Source organism: Podarcis vaucheri (genome assembly GCF_965113315.1).
Source record: "Podarcis vaucheri genome assembly, chromosome: 1".
NCBI lineage: Eukaryota > Metazoa > Chordata > Lepidosauria > Squamata > Lacertidae > Podarcis > Podarcis vaucheri.
In genome coordinates, this window is record NC_138759.1 from 128,127,285 (window position 1) to 128,148,287 (window position 21,003).

The 21,003-nt window shown below is 46.0% G+C and overlaps 1 protein-coding gene and 1 long non-coding RNA gene across 2 annotated transcripts in view; one reads left to right on the plus strand and one right to left on the minus strand.

The window, feature by feature from the left end:
- The window catches only part of LOC309533316 (aldehyde oxidase-like), a 61,796-nt gene that overhangs the window by 6,526 nt on the left and 34,267 nt on the right, over positions 1 to 21,003 (minus strand). Inside the window, exons 24-33 of the mRNA XM_082224711.1 lie at positions 19,678 to 19,764; positions 18,093 to 18,284; positions 17,090 to 17,317; positions 15,530 to 15,625; positions 7,603 to 7,731; positions 6,180 to 6,254; positions 3,849 to 3,901; positions 2,574 to 2,688; positions 1,121 to 1,186; positions 413 to 601 (exon numbers count right to left, since the gene is read on the minus strand). Coding sequence (XP_082080837.1) covers positions 413 to 601; positions 1,121 to 1,186; positions 2,574 to 2,688; positions 3,849 to 3,901; positions 6,180 to 6,254; positions 7,603 to 7,731; positions 15,530 to 15,625; positions 17,090 to 17,317; positions 18,093 to 18,284; positions 19,678 to 19,764 — 1,230 coding nt within the window. The remainder of the gene's footprint in view (positions 1 to 412; positions 602 to 1,120; positions 1,187 to 2,573; positions 2,689 to 3,848; positions 3,902 to 6,179; positions 6,255 to 7,602; positions 7,732 to 15,529; positions 15,626 to 17,089; positions 17,318 to 18,092; positions 18,285 to 19,677; positions 19,765 to 21,003) is intronic.
- Positions 14,007 to 21,003, plus strand: part of LOC309525723 — a 96,172-nt gene continuing 89,175 nt past the window's right edge. Inside the window, exon 1 of the long non-coding RNA XR_014216504.1 lies at positions 14,007 to 14,064. This is a non-coding gene — a long non-coding RNA (uncharacterized lncRNA). The remainder of the gene's footprint in view (positions 14,065 to 21,003) is intronic.

A 21,003-nucleotide genomic window follows, 5' to 3' on the forward strand; every position in this document is an offset into this window, starting at 1 on the left:
GAGTATATCATGTATTTTTCTTTTGGCTCTGCTGCCTTGTGGTCTGCAATCAATATTCCAATGGGAAGTTGAGGACTTCAGTCTTAGGGGAGACAACTTGCTCAATAACATGTCACAAAACTGAATGAAACACTCCTGATATTATATCCATGTGGGCATAAACCCAACCGCTGTTAAGCACATTTAATCACTGTTGATTTCAAGCGCACTTATGCCTGAATGGCTGTGGGATGGATTATAGCCGCATGATTAATAATACAGTAACAAGATATTCATAATGAAAACAACTTATTCTCTTGTATCATTTCCATCCCATCCTCCAAGTCTGCAGTTTTTCCTTCAGTAATATGGGTCACTTAGGTTTAGCAGGAGAAAAGGGGAAGAACTTCACCTTGGATTTCAATCTTCTTACCTTGGATGAGTAGATCGCTGTTGGGTTTTGGCTAGATGCCAACAAGGAGACACTGATCTGTTCTGGAATGTCACAAACAGCAGGGATTTTATACTGATCTGGGCCCCGTGTGTAGAGGACCCCCTCTGGGGAATATTTGAGTTCCTCTGTTGTGTAGAGTCCAAGGCCCTGGACAAAGGCACCTTCAATCTGCCAAGAGGAAGTATAGCTTATAGTGAGATTTCCATATACTTTGTTGTGTTAAATTAATATGAGCTCTCGTTACATTGTCTGAAAGCGATGCTAGCTTTAAAATTATAATTATTTATTATTAAAATTGAACAAATGAACCATAAAAGCAAGCATAAAAATCTAACATCTGAAAGACAACTGGACACCTTTCCATTAATATTGTAATTAGACTTTCAGAATTCTATGAATAATGCTGGCCTTTCACAAATATTTCAATTCTTTGCTCTCCTCTTAAATTTCACCATCTAACAAAGCTGAAATGGGGGGGGGGGCATTTTTGCAAGATGCTACATTTTAATTACCCATTTCTATCATAAGAGTTGGAAGGAGGTCCAACCCTGTGCTCAGTGAATTTCTGTATTGTTGGGTTTTGTATCTGTCACTGAACAGGGAGTTGGATCGCCTTCCAAATCATATGATTCTAATTGAAGTGAATTTAGTACCTCATAGCAAAATGAAGAAATTCTCAGGACTTACCTGACCTATATCCATTGCCGGATTGATGCTGCATCCAATGTCCATAACAATATCTGTTTTGACATTCTGTTAATGAAAAACAGGTTGTAACTTTGTATTACATTCGGGGGACTGAAGCATGAGGAGATGAGCCAAATATTATGGATAGGATATCGAGAATTTGTACCCAGTGTGATATGACCTATTTGTGGCTCATTTTGGGAAATAAGTCCCAATGAATTTAACAATACTTTATTTGTTATAAGTATGCTTAGGGCTGAAGTCCTTATCTTGTAATACTTTCCCCAGTCTATTAAAGTCAATGATGCTACTTTCATTTTTAGAAGTAGGTAGAGTGGACATCACTTTAATGAAAAAATAACAGTAGCCAGGAAAGCTGGTGCATTGTATTGGCTATGGCTGAGAGCTTTGGCTAAGAAACCAACAAATATCAGCTTTTGAATCTTCCCAATATACTGATGAAAATATAGTGAAACTTTTGAATAAAGGTTTCTGATTTTTTTAAATAAAAATTTCCTTCAACTATGAATGTACCAGGCAGCCTTTCAGCCTCAAAGCCAGATTCCCATATACCGAAAAGTAATAATACTGAAGGAATCCTGCAAAAATTAGAGATACAATATATGCAAAGTGGACTACACTCACTTATGTGCTATATAAATGCTATGTATTCATTTTATCTTTCTGTGGCAATAAACACTATACCACTTCTCTGGGAAAATTCATGTGCAAATGGAATTCATAAATTGTAAGACTTAAATAAAAAGCTGTCTGGTTCTACACATGACTGCCTGCTTTTGCCCAGTCAGCTTTGGAAGAAAACAGCTGGGAAAAGGGCAAAGTGGAGGCTGTTGGCTACTGCAACACAAGTGCCCGGATGAATTCACATTCAAAGTTGCCATGCGTGTGCCATAGCAGCAGATCATGGATTACTGAAGTCACATGAGGAAGGAGGAGAGGTTAAACTCAATCCACACAAGAAACCACTATGTATCCTGCACCCATTTCCAATCATCGTATTGTTTGCTCTATAAGACTCACTTTTCCCCTCCTAAAAAGTAAGGGGAAATGTGTGTGTGTGTTATGGAGCGAATGCAGGCTGTGCAGCTATCCCAGAAGCCAGAACAGCAAGAGGGATTGCTGCTTTCACTGCGCAGCGATCCCTCTTGCTGTTCTGGCTTCTGAGATTCAGAATATTTTTTTCCTTGTTTTCCTCCTCCAAAAACTAGGTGCGTCTTATGGTCTGGTGCATTTTATAGAGCGAAAAATACAGTATCCTGCACCCATTTCCAATTAGCTGTGCTTTGTAGAAACCAGCAGGATTTATTGCTGTCCACTGCAAACAACTGTTTAGACTGAATACGACAAAGAAAACACAAGAGCCTTTCATTAGTTACACAGGAACTTGGCTGTGCTTTTTGCACTAGCTGTTAAGTGACACCTGACAGTTTACCTTGTGGTCTCCAGTCAGACAGTCTATTTCAACCTCTGCGCAGGCAGCTCCAAAAACAAAATATTCAAATGGGTGGCCTTCCCCTTTCTCCCAGTCCATGTTTGCTTCATAACCTCTGCAAGAAGCAACAAAGTATGTTGGAGAGTAAGGGATGCTTGCAGGCATGGGAACAACAATAAAGGAGACAAGGGGGAAATAGCAATAAAGAGCCTCACAATCACAGTGATGTGCTGGACCCTCAGTTGGTACAATCAGTCATGACAGTGGAGCTGTGTGAGATTTGCTCTGATAATGCATCATGTTGTTTAAGAACATAGCAGCAGGCCTGCTGATCAGATCAAATGTTCATCTAATTCAGCATTCTGTTTCTGGAAGTGGCCAAGCCTCCAGGAACCCCACCAACAGGAGATGTAGGTAAAAGCCCCCAACATTCTTCTCCCCCAAAGCCAGTCAATACTATAATGGCTAATACCCATTAATAGATCTATGGATTTGGCTTTTCCTCATTTAAAGCTGTATCATCTACTACTCATCGTTGCCACATTATATTCTCCCTTGATGCAGTCAGAATGCAGCGCTGACCTGAGTTCTCTGATTCGGAAAGACTTTTCCTTTACAGAAACATAAAAAAATCCCTCCAGACTCACTGACAGCACTTTTAACCAAATGTACAAATTTCTGAATGCGACCAATAATTCCTTCCACTTGATCAGTGGGTTGGATCCAAAGTTACTGTGAGCAGAATGCGGATCATGAGAAAGCCCATGAGGTGGCGTGGGGAGGGGGAGAACAGGTGGGTTTGGCCTGAAAAGTTGCTCTGGAGAGTTGGGAGTGTCTCTGGAACCATCTGGGAAGCAGCACAGAGCAGCCTTCCTCTTTCTGCATCTGGTTAAAAAAAATGCATCTTTCTCCAGCTGGATGATCTGCTGGATCTTAGTGCCTTTCACTCACAGAAGGATCCTCTGTATCCTCCCTGAAATATTTATCGATTTAGTGCCATCAGTGTGCATTGTTCATTATAGAGTGCAAAACAGTAGGCCACAGTCGTGTATCTTTAACTCTGCTGCTAACATTCTCCTTCAGGACCTTCATGTACAAGACTAGACATGACATGCCCTTTTCTCTGTATGCTTATGTCTAAGCAGTATATGCAACTACTAAAAGCATCAGCTCAAGTCATTCATAATCCCTGCAGTAGCTACCTTGTTATGCAAGTCATTACAATAATTCTCTTTTGACAGTCACTTCTTGAAGTCATGAGTTAATATCTAGTACCTGAAATAACCTATTGCTGACAGATTGATACTCTGCTCAAAAGCTTCTTTGGCCTGTAAAACAAGCAAGCATAGTAAGTTTATTCCTTCAAAAAGCAATCTTGTATAAAAAAAGATACCATGGCCATGCTAAAACCAAGACATTCCTATTAATATTTCCAGCTGGACGATCAACTCATGGGCAGGATTTGAGCTATGAGTAACAGAAGTAATCAGGCAATAATATTGTGGTTATGATTTAATAGATAGAATATAGGGGGCAGCAGAAGGGGAGAAAGAACTCCATGGAAAATGGGGTGGGAACTCAACAAAAAGAAAAGATGAAATCGTGTTTTGATTGTATATGTTAAAAATGTTGAAACTTAATAAAATACAATCGGAAAAAAATGTATTTCCAGTTGACTGAATGATGAAATGGAATGTTGCACATATGAGAATTGTGAAAATGAGGCTTTCACTGAGGAAGTAAGACTGCTGGTAGGAGCTCAGGTAGCTGAATACTCCTCCAAATAAAACAATCCCATCCATCCAGAAAACTAGTGTTTCAGGGAGAAGTTTGGCCTAGCCTTCTTCCTTACATGATAGTTGCAAGCAGTTGTTTTTTCTATGGAGAGGCGTCCCAGTACATGAGCTCTCACTAGTACCACACACAGGTTTATTAGCTTAGTTAAGAGTCAAATTGTACCTGATTCTTAGTAACCGTATATTTTCCTCCAGCAAAAGAGAACTTTTTCCTGGTGGTGGAAAAAGTTGCTTTCTATATATGCGCCATAAAGCTTCTGGAAATGTGTCTACAGTACCTTATTTTTCACTCTATAGGACGCACTTTTTCCCCTCCAAAAATTAAGGGGAAATGTGTGTGTGTCCTGTGGAGCGAATGCAGGCTCCTTGGCTTCAGCGATAGCAACGCGAAGCCTCCAAAGCGCAGAGGGAGCGCTCCCTCCACGCTCCGGAGGCTATGCGTTGCTTTCGCTGAAGCCTGGAGAGCGAGAGGGGTCGGTGCGCACTGACCCCTCTTGCTCTCCAGGCTTCAGGGATAGCCTCAGCACGAGTTTCCGCTGCGCTCCAAAGGCTTCAGGTGGCTATCCCTGAAGCCTTTGGAGCGCAGTGGAAACTTGCGCTGCGCTCTGAAGGCTTCCGGTTCCTTTTGCTGAAGCTGGGAGAGTAACCCTTCCTGCTTGGCAGGGGGTTGGACTCGATGGCCCTTGTGGTCTCTTCCAACTCTATGATTCTATGATTCTATGATTCTATGATTCTAAGACTCTCCCAGCTTCAGCAGAGAGGGGGAGCTGTGCAGCACCCCTTCTGTGAAGCGGGAGGAGAAATGGAAGGGGCTCCGTTTCTCCTCCTGCTTCGCTGAAGGGGCGCTGAGCAGAGAGGAGGAGATTTTTTTTTCTTGTTCTGCCCCTCTAAAACAAGGTATGGTCAGGTGCGTCCTATAGAGCGAAAAATATGGCACTTCATTTCACCTCCTCACTGCTCTTAATTTAAATGTTAATTCGTCCACTCAAACCGTAAACTAATATCCCCCCTGGAATGTGTCCTTCAGCTGTGGTAACACCCTGTGCTTGCCTAGATGAAGTATGGTGAAATGTGCATGCGGAACGGTGGGAGGGGATGCAGAAATCTGTGACTTTTGTGCGGCTGCAGTGTTGTTTCCTTTACAAAGGTAAGAGTCACATCAATTGCTGTGCACACCACTTCCCACAGGGGAAAGCAGTTCTTGGTGTGAGAAAGATTCTTCTCCTCTGTACTAAGTGCATTAATTTAAGGGACAGTGGAAAAGAAAACAAGCCCCTTTATAAAAGTGTGAATAACAAATCTGAATGAAGAAACTTGCCAAAGGCAGGGGCAAAGTCCTGCATAAACACAAACTCTTCATATTCTATTTTCTTTCTTTAATCATGTTGCGGTAAGCTAGGCAAGTTAAAACAAGAGGTTATGCCTTGGCTCTAAAGTCATATAACATTTAATACAAGTCAAATATCTGTTGTGGTGCTTCTTATTTAATTGCTGTAAGTCAATCAACCCCTTTGTTATGGTCAATAGCCAGCGGTCAAAATAGAAATGCCCAAATATATAAAATGATCCCCAACAAAACAAAGTAAAGACTGACAATGCCGAAATTACTAGTAACTGTATCATACTATATAATACCAGGAATAGAGAGCAAAATTATAAGTTGTTAAAGTTTTACATGCAGCAGCACTATAATTAGCCATGCTGCAAGAAATTGATGCTTTCTGATCTGAAGGGAGTGCAAAAACATAAAATGTGCCCTGGGAATTTCCATATAAAGGGTAATCCATGGAAACCACAGAACTAATCTTACCCACTCTTTCCATGTGCCCTTAGGGTTCTGCCTAATGATGGGCTCAAGATGTTTCCGGAGGGTCTGGCAGGCATCCTGATGACATTGGGAGGAGCACAAAGAAGGAAAATTTCTATGTAAGACATTGAAAGGGTTCTGTTTTTGCCATGCTGCTGCGCTGTTGCTCACACCACAGGAGTCATTGAACACTAGCCTATGGCATTGCCAAGAGGTTATTTCAACAAAAAAAATCAAGAGCCTCCACATTCAGTCCTGAGCAGCTTAAATTTTGCAACCCAGAAGGGGAAGGGCATCAGTTAAACCTCATTAAGGCTTCTTCTGTACTGCAACCAATTGGGCAAATTTGCACTAACCAGATGTTGCATGCTCTGCGCTGTAGCTCACCAGGTAAGGACCATAGCTCAATGGCGGAGTATCTGCTTCGCATGCAGAACATCCCAGGTTCAATCCCTGGCATTGCCAGGTAGGTCTGATAAAGAGCCTTGCCTGAAAAACCGGAGAACCATTCCCGGTCAGTGTAGACAAAACTAAGTTAAGTGGGCCAGATGTCTTACTTGGTATAAGGCAGTTTCCTATGCTTTTCCTGTGATTCGTACATTCCCACCTAGCTGTTTGAAATCCATTGCAGGATAGAGCATGAGACTCTTAACCTCAGGGTCATGGGTTCGACCCCCACATTAGGTGCAATATTATTGCATTGCAGTGGGTTGGGCTAGATGACCCTCATGATCCCTTCAAATTTACAATTCTATGAATCTATGAAACTCCCAGCACTTCCCATCTCAGCGTGTATCTTCTCTGCAAAACACAATGTTGCTCAAGGTATGGGGAATAAGAGAAAGTAGGACTCAGCTCCTGAAGGTGTGTCTCCACCCTCATCTTTCAGCCCGGACACTGAGGTTCAGCTCCGAGGGCCTTCTGCTGGGTCCCTTGCTGCGAGATGTAAGGTTACAGGGAACCAGGCAGAGGGCCTTCTCGGTAGTGGCACCCTCCCTGTGGAATGCCCTCCCAGCAGATGTCAAGGCAATAAGCAACTATCTTACTTTTAAAAGACATCTGAAGGCAACCCTGTTTAGGGAAGTTTTTAATGTTTAATGCTGTACTGTGTTTTTAATATTCGGTTGGGAGCCGCCCAGAGTGGCTGGGGAAACCCAGCCAGATGGGTGGGGTATAAATAATAAATTATTATTATTATAGTTTATATGTTATTTAAGGTTGCAATCCTAAAACACAACCAGGCACCTGTGTTCAAGAAGTCAGTGGTGCTTTCTTCTGAGCGTTTTTGTGCACTTAATATGAAAGTCTTTAAAAAAAATCAATACATTTCATCATCATCTAACAGAAGTAAGCTCCTATGAATATCTTTCAAGAAGCTGGAACCTTGGAATTTTGCATTAACTAGAAGATTAATATCTTATTTTACCTTCACTGCCATCCCATTGACATCCGTTCCCATTGATCCAACTGAAGCACATGCATTAGGGACTGTCTGCGTACTTGTTTCACAGAAGTGAATATTTGACATTGGCATCTTTAATTCTCGGCTTGCAACCTAGAATGAGAAAGGAATATGTACAATATTCTGTTTTAAGTACAGCAACCTAGACCAGGCTTCCTCACCTTCGGCCCTCCAGATGTTTTTGGCCTACAACTTCCTTGATCCCTAGCTAGCAGGACCAGTGGTCAGGTATGATGGGAATTGTAGTCTCGAAACATCTGGAAGGCCGAGGTTGAGGAAGCCTGACCTAGACCTTTACACACACACACACACACACACACAAACACACACAAAAGGGTTACACCTCATAGTTCTGCTTGCAAAAGGTTTTTTTGGGTTCAGTGGTGTCAGGGAACTGACCTCAGAGGGAAAGGAGGTGATAGGGCTCCCAGAGACTGGGAGAGACTCAACTGCCAAAGCAGGGACCAGCAGGGGGAGCGCGGGGTCTCTGGAGGAGGATCTCAGGGATACTGAGAGAAATGCAGCAGCACAGGCAGGAAGCAGGGGGGAGAAAGGGGTGAGAGACACGTCCAGTGAAAATAGTGGGGAGGTGTCAGAAGCAATTGCAGGGAGACCCATGCTTCGTCGGAAGCTGTCACGTCGTGAGTCCAGGAGACGTGTTTCCGTTAAGGAACTTCTTTGTTGGAGGCGTTTCCGCAAACAGCCACTGTCGGACTCTAACAGTGACTAGAGCAGACATGTCTGAGGAGCCCTGTCACACACAGAGGTTTGTGGGGCCGCACAAACTCTGAAGGGGCACCATTTTAAGCACAAGCAGCTAATCATCCCACAATAGCAGTCCGACAGTCTCTGTACGCTGCCTGTGCAGGAGAAAGCATCATGAGCGACCCAGCCGGAGCAGGGGGAGGAGCTGATCCAAGCTTGGAAGAAAGATGCCGAGCATTGGAGGTCCAACTGGCGCTGCAGACGGCGAGGCTCGAGGAGAGGAGGGCTCAAGATGCAGACAAGAAGGGGAGAACCACTCAGTTCCCCAGAAAGGTACCAGGATTGGTGCAGAAGTTTGGGGGGGACCCCAAGGATTACCATGCCTTTAGGACTGAAATGCAATATGCCCTGAATGTCCAGTTTGATGAGTTCCCTGATGAGGAATCTCGAGTTGCTTTTGTAATTGGGCATCTTGAGAAGGGCGCGCGAGACTGGGTTCGACCCCTGATGGCAACGCACAACGATATCCTAAAAGACACTATGAAATTTTTTCGTGCAATGGATATCATGTTTTCCAGCGACGTTGAGGAAGGGGCGGTGCGCAGACAGTTAATGGCTTGCAAGCAGGGAAGCAGATCTGTCCGTGAGTACTGGACTGAATTTACCATGCTGATTCACAGATTGGGGTGGGATTTATCGGCAGCACCCATTCAGATGCTATTTGAAGAAGGTCTTTCTTCAGCTGTGAAAGACGAGCTGGCCAGGAGCCCCAGGGCGGTGTCTATGGATCAGCTGACCAAATCTGCGCTGACCATTGGAGCGCGCCAGGAGGCAAGAGCCTTGGAGAGGCGGGAAGGGAGAGGGGAACGTTGGAAGGAGTTACGCATTCCAGACATTCCTGAGCCAGCTTTCCCGCCGGCAGAGCCGATGGAAATCGGAACAGCCCGCGCGCGCGCAGTTTCAAAGCCCAGTGAGGGGGCGAAGAAGGAGGGAAAGGGAGCCCGGAAATGCTATCTCTGCCAACAGCCAGGCCACTTTGCCAGAGTCTGCCCCCAGAGGAAGGAATGGCAAGGGATGGTGGGAACTGTTGAGGGGGAAGAGCAGGGAGAAACGGAGCAGGTAAAAGCCAACGCCTGGTTGCCATCAGGGCACTGCAGCCAGGCCAAAGAGCAGTGAAAGTGCCCCTTCCCCAAGTGCCAGTGCCAGAAGCTCCTCGACCGGCTCTAGTGATTGAAGTGTCGCTAGAGCTGCAAAATGGACACCCCCTAAAAATAAAGGCACTGTTGGACTCAGGCAGCTCCTGCAATTTTATGAGCAAGGAGTTTGCTGCTGAACACCAGATACAGACTATCCCTTTAAGCAACCCCCTGCAGGTGACCACGATCGATGGCAGGGAACTGTTGGGAGGAGGAGTCAGCTTGCAGACCATCCCAATGATAATGAGGGTGGCAAGGCACACAGAACTGATAGCGTTTAATGTGGCCACCTTGGGAGGTGCTCCCATTATTTTGGGAATGAGCTGGCTAGCCCTACATGATCCGCTGGTGGGCTGGCATCAAAGAGTGGTTTCCTTCGGTTCCGCACATTGCTTAGAACACTGCAGGGGGGAAAAGGGGTCAGCAGGGGCCCAAGCCACCCTGGCAGGGACTGAAGTAGTGGAGAAGGGGAAGGTGCCACCACAGTATGCTGATCTCAGCGACGTGTTCAGCGAGAAGGAAGCTGACCAACTACCTCCGCATAGACCCTTTGATTGCCAGATCAATTTACTCCCTGGAGCACAGCTTCCTGTAGGCAAGTTGTATGCCATGTCAGACAGGGAAATGCAGGAGTTGCGAGCGTTCATTGACAAGAACCTGAAGAGGGGCTTCATCAGAGAGTCCAAGGCAGCGGGGGGTAGCCCAGTGTTTTTTGTGGACAAAAAAAACACGGACAAGCCGAGGCTGGTATGTGACTTTCGGGCCTTAAATGCAGTGACAGAGCCGGCGGCTTTTCCTATGCCCAGGATTGATGATATTTTGACCAGGGTGCGGAAGGGAAAGATTTTTACAAAGCTGGACCTAAGGGGGGCGTACAACCTGATACGTATAAGGAAAGGGGATGAATGGAAGACCACCATGTTCACCCCTTTGGGGGCATTTGAATATTTAGTTATGCCTTTTGGATTACAAACAGGCTCCGCGTGTTTTCAAGCTTTCATGAACCACGTACTGGGGCCTTTGCTCTACAAGAATTGCGTGGCCTTCTTAGATGACGTGTTGGTGTATTCGGAGAATGAGGAGCAACATGTGAGAGACGTCAGAGAAGTGTTGAGCAGGCTGCAAGCCAACCGACTGTGGGTGAAACTGGAGAAGTGTCAGTTTCATACCAAGGAGGTGGAATTCCTGGGGTACCGCTTGTCAGACAAAGGGTTGGCCATGGACCCCGGCAAGGTTCAAGCGGTGCTGGAATGGAAAACACCCAAGACCAAGAAGGATGTGCAGAGGTTCCTAGGGTTTGGAAACTTTTATCGTAAGTTCATCCGCAACTTCGCCCACCTGACGGCGCCCATCACGGACTGTCTCAGCAGCAAAAAGAAGTTTGTTTGGACGGGGGAGGCGGAGCGAGCGTTTGAGGAACTGAAAAGGGCCTTCGCCTCTGGCGAACAACTTCTACATGTGGATTTACAAAAAAAGCTGAGGGTCGAAACAGACGCGTCGGACCGAGCCATAGGGGCGGTGCTTCTTCTGCAGCCGGGGAAGGAGGGGTCGGAGTGGCGACCGTGTGCCTTCTTTTCGCGGAAGCTGAACAAGTCTGAGAGGAACTACACGGTGTACGACCGGGAACTTCTTGCAATTTATGAGGCCTTCCGGAGATGGAGGCACCTACTAATTGGTGCACAACAGAAGGTGCAAGTGTGCACGGACCATAAGAATCTAGAGTATTGGAGAACTGCGCGAGTGCTCAACCAACGGCAGTTGAGATGGGCCCAGGAGTTCTCCAAATTTAACTTTGAGATTTGTTACGTACCAGGCCCGGAGAACGTTAGGGCGGACGCTCTCTCACGCAAACCTGAATATTTGGAGGGAGAGGGTGTACCCGAAGAGACCCATGTCATTCCCGAGGACCGCTGGGTGTGTGGGGCGGCATTGGTGGGGCAAAGGGAACTGGTAGAGGGAACGGGGCAGGATGTATACGCCCAGGACAAACTCAGGAGTCTTAGGAGGGAGGGAGACAAACCCGGGGGTTTTGAGGAGAGAAATGGGGCGTTGTACTACAAGGGAGCGTTATACATACCTGAAGGGGAATTGAGGGAAAAGGTACTCAAGCAACTGCACGATAACCCCACAGCAGGGCATTTTGGGCAACACAAAACCATGTGGCTGGTTACCAGGGAATTCTGGTGGCCCAAGGTCAGGGAAGATGTGCGTGAATATGTGAGAGGGTGTGACCGTTGCCAACGAGCCAAGGGGGAGAGGCGGGCACCGGCAGGTTTATTAGAACCACTACCCACGCCGGAAAGACCGTGGGAGGCAGTGGCAATAGATTTTATGACTGATTTGCCCAGGTCCAAAGGGAAAACAGCCATTATGGTGGTGGTAGATCTGTTAACCAAGATGGCACACTTTATAGCCTGCTCACATGCGGTCACAGCAGAAGAAACCGCCAAATTGTTTGTGGAAAATGTGTTTAGGTTGCATGGCGCCCCCTTGAGGGTGGTTTCGGACCGAGGGAAACAATTTACTTCCAGGTTCTGGAGGAAGCTCATGAGCTTACTGCATGTAGAGGTTAATTTCTCTACTGCCCGTCATCCAGAAACCAACGGGCAGGCGGAAAGAGCTAATGGTGTCCTCCAGCAATATTTGAGGTGTTATGTTAATGACAGAGAGAATGATTGGGTGGAGAAGCTGGCGTTGGCAGAATTTGCTTACAACAATGCAGAGAACGTGTCCACGGGAATGAGCCCTTTTTTGGCCAATCACGGGTGTCATCCCCGAGCCTTCCCAGGGGGGGAGGGGGAGAACTGGAGCGTTCCAGCAGCAGAACAGTTCGTTGAAGAAATGGAAGCGATCCATCGCCAACTCCAACTTAATTTAAACCGGGCGAAGGAGGAATATAAGAGGCAGGCAGACAAAACCAGAAGGGAAGGGGAAAGCCTTAGGGTGGGAGACCAGGTGTGGCTGTCCACCCAAGGGTTACCATTTAAAGGAGGTTGTAAGAAGTTAAGACCCAAAAGACTGGGCCCATTTGAAGTCACGCAACAGGTCAACCCAGTGGCTTTCAGACTCCGGTTACCGAACCACATGAAGTTGCACCCAGTGTTCCACAGATCGTTGCTGTCACCGTATATAGGGGACAGAGAGGGGAGGGTCAATAGGGGACCAGCGATGGAGGAAAAAGAACACAGCTACCATGCAGCGGAGATCCTAGATTCCAGGTGGAAAGGAGAGCAAGTAGAGTATTTGGTAATGTGGGAAGGGGAACCGGAGTCGGAAAACACCTGGGTCAGAGCAGAGGATGTAGATGACGAGGTTCTAATTGAAACTTTTCATCAGAGATTCCCTCGAAAACCCCAGCCAGTGGCGAGGTTCCGGAGGGAATACTTCGCCACCACAGACGAAGAAGAGGAGTTGGAGGGGTTCTCTGATTCCGAGGTGGAGGAGGATTCAGCGAGTCGGAACAAAGACCGATGGAGGGAGATGTTCGAGACGTCGGAAGATGAAGAGGATTCGTTTCGGGGTTTCAGCTCCTCACCGCCCAGAGGAGAGGGAGGGGGCGGGGGGGAAGGGGGCCCTGGAGGGGAGGTGGATGTCAGGGAACTGACCTTAGAGGGAAAGGAGGTGATAGGGCTCCCAGAGACTGGGAGAGACTCAACTGCCAAAGCAGGGACCAGCAGGGGGAGCGCGGGGTCTCTGGAGGAGGATCTCAGGGATACTGAGAGAAATGCAGCAGCACAGGCAGGAAGCAGGGGGGAGAAAGGGGTGAGAGACACGTCCAGTGAAAATAGTGGGGAGGTGTCAGAAGCAATTGCAGGGAGACCCATGCTTCGTCGGAAGCTGTCACGTCGTGAGTCCAGGAGACGTGTTTCCGTTAAGGAACTTCTTTGTTGGAGGCGTTTCCGCAAACAGCCACTGTCGGACTCTAACAGTGACTAGAGCAGACATGTCTGAGGAGCCCTGTCACACACAGAGGTTTGTGGGGCCGCACAAACTCTGAAGGGGCACCATTTTAAGCACAAGCAGCTAATCATCCCCTAATAAGTGGCATTCACAAAGACACTCAACAAATGCCATTGACCCAAATCCCCCCACTTTCAGCAGCTGAATACTGTATGGAATAATTATACTCCCATGGTCATGGAGGGGGTATAGCTGGAGAAATCAGATTAAGGTTTAGCTCCTCCACAATGTCTACTGTATATAGACCATACAAAGAAGCCAGAGCCTATTTTATCGTGTACATGTATCAGGAACTGATAACTATTTACCGTATTTTTTGCACTATAAGACTCACTTTTTCCCTCCTAAAAAGTAAGGGGAAATGTGTGTGCGTCTTATGGAGTGAATGCAGGCTGCGCAGCTATCACAGAAGCCAGAACAGCAAGAGGGATTGCTGCTTTCACTGCGCAGCAATCCCTCTTTCTGCTCTGGCTTCTGAGATTCAGAATATTTTTTTTCTTGTTTTCCTCCTCCAAAAACTAGGTGCGTCTTGTGCTCTGGTGCATCTTATAGAGCGAAAAATACGGTAATCTGCTTGCGTATAATCACAGCTGTTCTGCATATTAACTAGAGTAACGCTGAAGGTAGGTGAAGAGATGTCAGGACGGGTTGGTTTTTTTGCTCATCTTTTAATGCTGCAGACAGTTAAGGGAGTGTTCAGCAACTTTCACATCTTGGCACCATCTTCTCTGACTAACCTTATTGCCCCAATGCAGATTAGTGTTGAAGCAGAATTAAATTATGGCTAAAAGCATGTGAAAGTAATGCGGACCAGAAACAGCCAGGTTTGTCCATCTTTTCATCAAGCATAACTAGCTCATTGTTCCCAATGTGGCTTCCCAACTGCAAATAAAAGGCAGTATTGCGTGGCCAGGCGGAGACCCCCCCCCCGACCCCCGGGTGGAATAATGACTCATGACATGTTATGGGATTAAAATTGGCCACAACTTTATTAAACTTTCAGATGTAGGGAGACCTTGGCATAGGCATTGGGCATTTATCCCTCCCAGTCCCCAGCCGGGGATCTGGGGAACATCAGGGTTGTCCAAACAGTGTGGGGATTGGGCTGGCTCTGGAGAATGTATGTTTAAGCAGAGAGCCCACCCCCCATTTCGCTGCAAAGCAGGGGAGAGCACTGACAACCTATCAGCGTACGGCCAGTGACTCCCCCCAAAACAACCCCTTTAATGGGGAACCCTGGGATCACCGCCACAGGGGGGGCATGGGTCACCGCTTCACCCCCCCCCCAAAATTTAGGGAAGATAGACTAAAGGATTCAGCCCAAGGCCTGAAACTGCCAAAGTTGTGACGTTTTGCTACGGGGAAGGCAAAACCTGCCAATGCAGGGAAATTCCTTCCTGATCCTTCAACAGCAACCATCAATGACCATAGCAGCGCCCGCATACCTGTAAAGAAGATGTTAACCTGCAAAATGAAGGCATAAACCAAGGGAGGGCAGGGGACTGAGGACTCCTAGGTAAGTTCCACCCTCTATTGTGTGTGCAGGGTGGTCCCAACCCTACCTGGTCGACTCCCCTGGCAACACCTCCCCAGCTGGGATTGGTTTACTGTCTGAGGTGGGGCGGGAACCTCCAGGTATCCAGCTCGGGGAGGTGAAACCAGGCCGAATTGCCGGAATCGTGTGGGATCAGGGGGCTGCACGCGGCCACGCAAAAAGCGCCCCCCATTTGAAGTGGGGAGCAGTCATTATTAGCCACAGCTAGAGGCAGTAATGCTTCCAGTTCCTGGAAACCACGGGGGGTTGGGTCCTCAGTTAAAACTGGGGTTTGTAATTACCCTTATCTTGAGATCAGACCACTATATTTCATCTGGCATAACTTCACTGAAACTAATAAATAGATGCCAGGAAGTAACATGGACTGCTGCCATCTTTTTAAAGCAGAAAATGAAAAGATGTCAATCAGCAGAAAATCTCATTAAAGCAATTTGTTATTCACACACATAAGCAAGAGATAAGCAATTCCTAGTACCTGGATCATTTTGGTGTGGAGCCCTTGCCCCATTTCTACACCACCGTAAGTCAGAAGCACGGACCCATCGGTATACAAATGAACCAGAGCAGCGGCCTGCATAAAATAAGAACACACAGTTTGGCTCTGCACTCTGCATGAAACAAGCAGATATGTTTTCACTTGGGCTGTCTTTATCAATCTAAAAGTGAAGAGCTATATATATATTTTAAAGAGACGTTCTGCAGTGAAAGGTTAGGATTGCTGCTACAATCTGCTGCACTAGTGTTAGCCCTATTCTTAGGTCAGGGATTGGCAACCTCAGGCCAAGGAGTCAAATGCAAGCCTCCAGGACTTGCCCTGACTTTTCCCAAGCCACATCCACTCTCCAAACACAAGTCCCTAGCCGTCCATGTTTCACAGCCTCCACGAGTGCTTCTCCCTTGCTGGAACATGCACTTGAATACTGATAAGAAGAGTTTGGATTTGGATTTGATATCCCGCTTTATCACTACCCTAAGGAGTCTCAAAGCGGCTAACAATCTCCTTTCCCTTCCTCCCCCACAACAAACACTCTGTGAGGTGAGTGAGGCTGAGAGACTTCAGAGAAGTGTGACTAGCCCAAGGTCACCCAGCAGCTGCATGTGGAGGAGCAGGGAATCAAACCCGGTTCACCAGATTACGAGTCCACTGCTCTTAACCACTACACCACGCTGGCTGTTGCTCGTTTGGAAGATAGAAAAGGGTGTGTAGAAACTAGTCAATGGTCCAAAGATGAAATTCACACTTGTTGCTCTGTCAGCTTCTGCCTTTGGCCCTCTTCACCCGTGAAGGTTGACAGAAGGGCTAAAAATTATTTCCCCATCCTTGCATTAAGCAGAGGAAAACAGCTGCCCCAGGCAAGCAGATGCTGGGGTGGTAGGGAGAAGTGGTATAGGAGGACAGAGATACACAAGCCTGGCCTGCACCCCTAAGCCAGTCTGCTGTCCTCATGTGTGGTGGTGGGCATTGCCTGCTCAGAAGTGCTGAAGTGACCTTCCACTGCCAAATTTCTGTATGTGGAATTGGAAACGCACTGTCCTTGTGGACAGCAAAATGTCTCGGGGCAGTCTTGAGCACGGTGTTGCTGTTCTGCTGGTGGTACACAGTGCTAGTAAAACTGCCATGTTGATGGTTCACCAGCAATGCAAGGATGATGATTGATAGGAAAGTCAAGGTTGCAGTGGGGGAAGAATGGTGCTTAGTGGGAATTCCATGCCTGCTTGGGGGTCAGTCGTAACTTGAGAATACACCACTGAAAGCTGCAAAGGAGACAGCATAAATAAAAACCACTCCCATGTATTGCCCTCCTACAGTCAAAGCGCAGTAAAGGATTACAAGTGACACCGCTGCCAACCATGGCACACCTATCAGGAGCATGTCTGCCCTTGTAAGGGAAGGTAGCTCAGATTTCAGGTTGTGTGGCAAGGGGCATGTAAGTGGGAACTGCAGTGAAAGGGAGCACTTTTCAAAAACGAAACAGAAAACAGCCAATAATAATAATAATGCTTGTCTTCTTGTACAGTGTCCAGAGAAACTGACCTGACCTAGGGAGCGTAAGCCAAATCCAACAGGGAACGTCATGGGAATAATGGCAATCCCCTTTTTCTTCCAGTAATTTTCCTTATTGAATTTATTCACAGCTTCTTTCCTGGTGTGATACATAGACTTCTCCAGGCATTCGTCCCAGCATCTGAGGAGGTTCTCTGGCTTGAGCTCTTGTTTATAAGCTGTCTGTCCGGTTTCTTTGTACATATTTATTTCTCTAATCTGGAAGACAAGTATCTCAACAAACTGCATTTACCCAAAGCCAAACCTTATATAGATTTTTCTCAGCCTAGAGGTAGAATTGGGTCTATTTATATTTTACACACACATCCACATTTGAACTATTACCAGATCATAAAGTATTATTAATGCTAGCATCAATACAAGCAAGTAACAATAATATTCAGGACACCTCAAAAACAGGATTCAGTCACACAAGGGTACTTAATTATATGACCAGGATCAACATATTTGAGAAAGCAAACTTTTCAAAGTGGGTTTCATCTTGGTCTTATTAATACAGAAACCAAACAAGCCCATTTCTTATGCTCCTTTACAGCTGAAAGGGTCCCAAAAGTGGGGAGCAGGGAGTTGATAGCCTGCCCACCACTAGAAAGCAAGAGGGCAATTAAACTATTCATGGTACTGAAACCAATGTTAGATGCCAAGTTCTTATCTCCTACTGATGCAGCTACATTTCTCTCACTCCTTTCTGATAGGCTTTCTGAAAGTTCAGTCTCGCAAAAGTCCTGTGAAAAGTATCTTGCAGTCCCTGGTTTATCTGAAATCTTCAAAAGTTAACACTTTCTCCTCAAAAAGATTTCCTCTGTGTACTCGGGTCTCTTCTTTCTGGGAGTGCATAAGCTATGTACACCCAGCCTTCACTCTCACACCTCTTCCCAGAATGCCCTTTGTAACCAGCTGCACTTTTTCATTCACTCTTAAAATTTCAGAACCATAGGCATGCAGTTTCTCTTTCTCCCCACCCCTAATCTACCTCCTCTGGTAATAATCCACATCTGGCTGCAACGCGCGTTATCCAGGCTTCTGTAATGAGTCCTCCTTGTGGGAAACCGAAGCCACGGAAAGCAGTGTTGGGTGGCATGTTTGTCTTGCAAGCGCGGGCGTGAGCTCGGATATTGGGAATCTTGTAAGAATTATTCAGTTTCAGCAGCATTATCTCCGAAACCTTCATTAGGGGAACATTAATAGCTGAGCATGAGAATAACAACAATATGAGAGAACACTGGGCCGTTCGCAACATAGGGTGACCTTCTTCTAATACGGGCATTAACCACTCCCACTCCCCTCTCCAGGAACTCCTGAAGCTGTTGCTTCCATTATTGTTTTGGCAAGGAGAACACTGAAAAGCTGGGATGGTTAGTGCTGTGCTGCTACTAGGTCTCTTGCTGAAACAAGTTGAGCAGAGGTTAAAAGGACTGAATACAATGCACAGAAATGAAAATGGGATCAAAAAGGCAAGAAAGAAGCTAAGGTTCAGATTCCATGTGCCACAATCAACTGAAGCAAATCAAAGCTAATGCCTATTGCTAAATGGAGCCAACGTGTTGCTCCCCAGAGGTTGTTTGGTTGCAACACCCACCATCTCCGAGTGTTTACCACAAGGCTGGGGCCGATGGGAGCTGTAGCCCAACAGAATGTGGAGGGCACCGTGTTGGCTTCCCCTGGCCTATTAACACTAGCCTCTTTTCACAAATGGGGGGCAAGGAGAGAACCGGACCACACCAGCCATGCCCCAATGATGGCACACATCTCGGGCCATGTCCCTCCACATGCCTTCAGGTGTATGCATGCTGGAGCTTCTGTTATGAAGATCAGGTAGTGTGTGGCTGTAGATAATATGTATTCTGGAAAATGCACATTGCCAAAATATCCCAAGTCTGTCTGCGCTCAGCTATTTATGGTGAATGCCATACCATACATTTATTTATATTAAAAAGCCGTTGGGCAAGTTGAACATTTTCACTGGTTTGTATGTGTGTGTATATTTGTTTTGGATTTAATTGTTGACCTTTCTTGTTTTATCTAACCTGATTTCATTGTTGAAACATTGTAAACTGAACTCCTGCAACTGGACGGGTGATAATGTAACATATAGTAACTAGGGGAACAGCAGCTTTTTAAAAATCACCCTACATAAGTAAATCAATTAATCAATCTTTATTACGGTCCAGAGACCCAACAAATCGTTACAAAGCACTGCACAATTCAGACAGCCTACCTCAAGGTTAAACAAGCATTTTGTTCAGACTTAAAGATAGGGATCATTGGTTCTTGCAACCACTGATAAAAACTTTGCCACTGCTAATGTTCTAGCGTTTGTCCGGTCTTCCAATAGGAACCTGACATAGTGAGCCTCTGATTTTCCTGGGAAAGGTACCAGCAAGGGTAATATCAGTAACTAGGGGAACAGCGGCTTTTTAAAAATCACCCTACATAAGTAAATTGCATTCATCCTCATAAGAGCTGCCCTTTTCCCCACTGTTCTCATAGGAAGGTGGTGTTTTGTTCATTTTCCTATTGTACAACATGAAAAATCATTCCGGTTAAAACATACTCACCAGAACAGAATCATCAGTGGTGCATCCTCCATTCAAGTACAAATTGATATCCAAAGCCATGATTCTGCCATCACTCATGAAGCCAACCTAAATTGGATCAATGAAAGGACAGGCTACTTTAAGCTTAATGCCCGGTACTCTCCACTTATCTATTATTTAAATGGTACTGCAGCAAAATATAGTCTTTGCGGGGGGGGGGGTGTTCGGGGTTTTTGAGTGGGGATGGCTGTTCTTTTTTCGTATCTTTATTTTAGGCCTTGTGATTTACTTTTGTTGTTTTGTAGTTATGTGTTTTTTCATGTTGTAAGTCACCTTGAGCATGGATTGAACTGTGGAAAAGCGGCATACAAATAAAATTATGTATGTACAAACAACCATTCAGTTAAAAGGATAGCTTTTCCTGCAATAAACACAGAAGATGAGGCCAAATCTTTCCCTATTTTCACTGCAGTGTTGACCACAGGCAGATCCAGTCATTTCATTATAATTACAGTGCTACCTTGGGTTAAGTACTTAATTCGTTCCGGAGGTCCGTTCTTAACCTGAAACTGTTCTTAACCTGAAGCACCACTTTAGCTAATGGGGCCTCCTGCTGCTGCCACGCCACCAGAGCACGATTTCTGTTCCCATCCTGAAGCAAAGTTCTTAACCCAAGGTAATATTTCTGGGTTAGCGGAGTCTGTAACCTGAAGCGTATGTAACCCGAGGTACCACTGTATATCCTTTTGTAAGTTGCTTTGAGAGGTGAGAAGAGGAATATGATGTTTTAAAATAGGGCAATATTTAAAGCATTTACATAGCACTTCATAAGGTTCAGGGTGCTTCAAATACATTGAATGCGTTTGGATGATAAGAATGAGATATGAAACAGCCTTTTGCCAACCCTTCATTGTTGTTGTTGTTTAGTTGTTTAGTCGTGTCCGACTCTTCGTGACCCCATGGACCAGAGCATGCCAGACACTTCTGTCTTCCACTGCCTCCCGCAGTTTGGTCAAACTCATGCTGGTAGCTTCGAGAACACTATCCAACCATCTCGTCCTCTGTCGTCCCCTTCTCCTTGTGCCCTCCATCTTTCCCAACATCAGGGTCTTTTCCAGGGAGTCTTCTCTTCTCATGAGGTGGCCAAAGTATTGGAGCCTCAGCTTCACTATCTGTCCTTCCAGTGAGCACTCAGGGCTGATTTCCTTCAGAATGGAAACCCTTCATAGAAGCCACCAAATAAACCTAGAAGTCTTAGTTATCTTCTCTGCAAACACTCTCTGAACACTCCTCATCATACCATTTCAAAAACTGAGACATAATGGCTTGCTGGGAGCTCCTGAATGT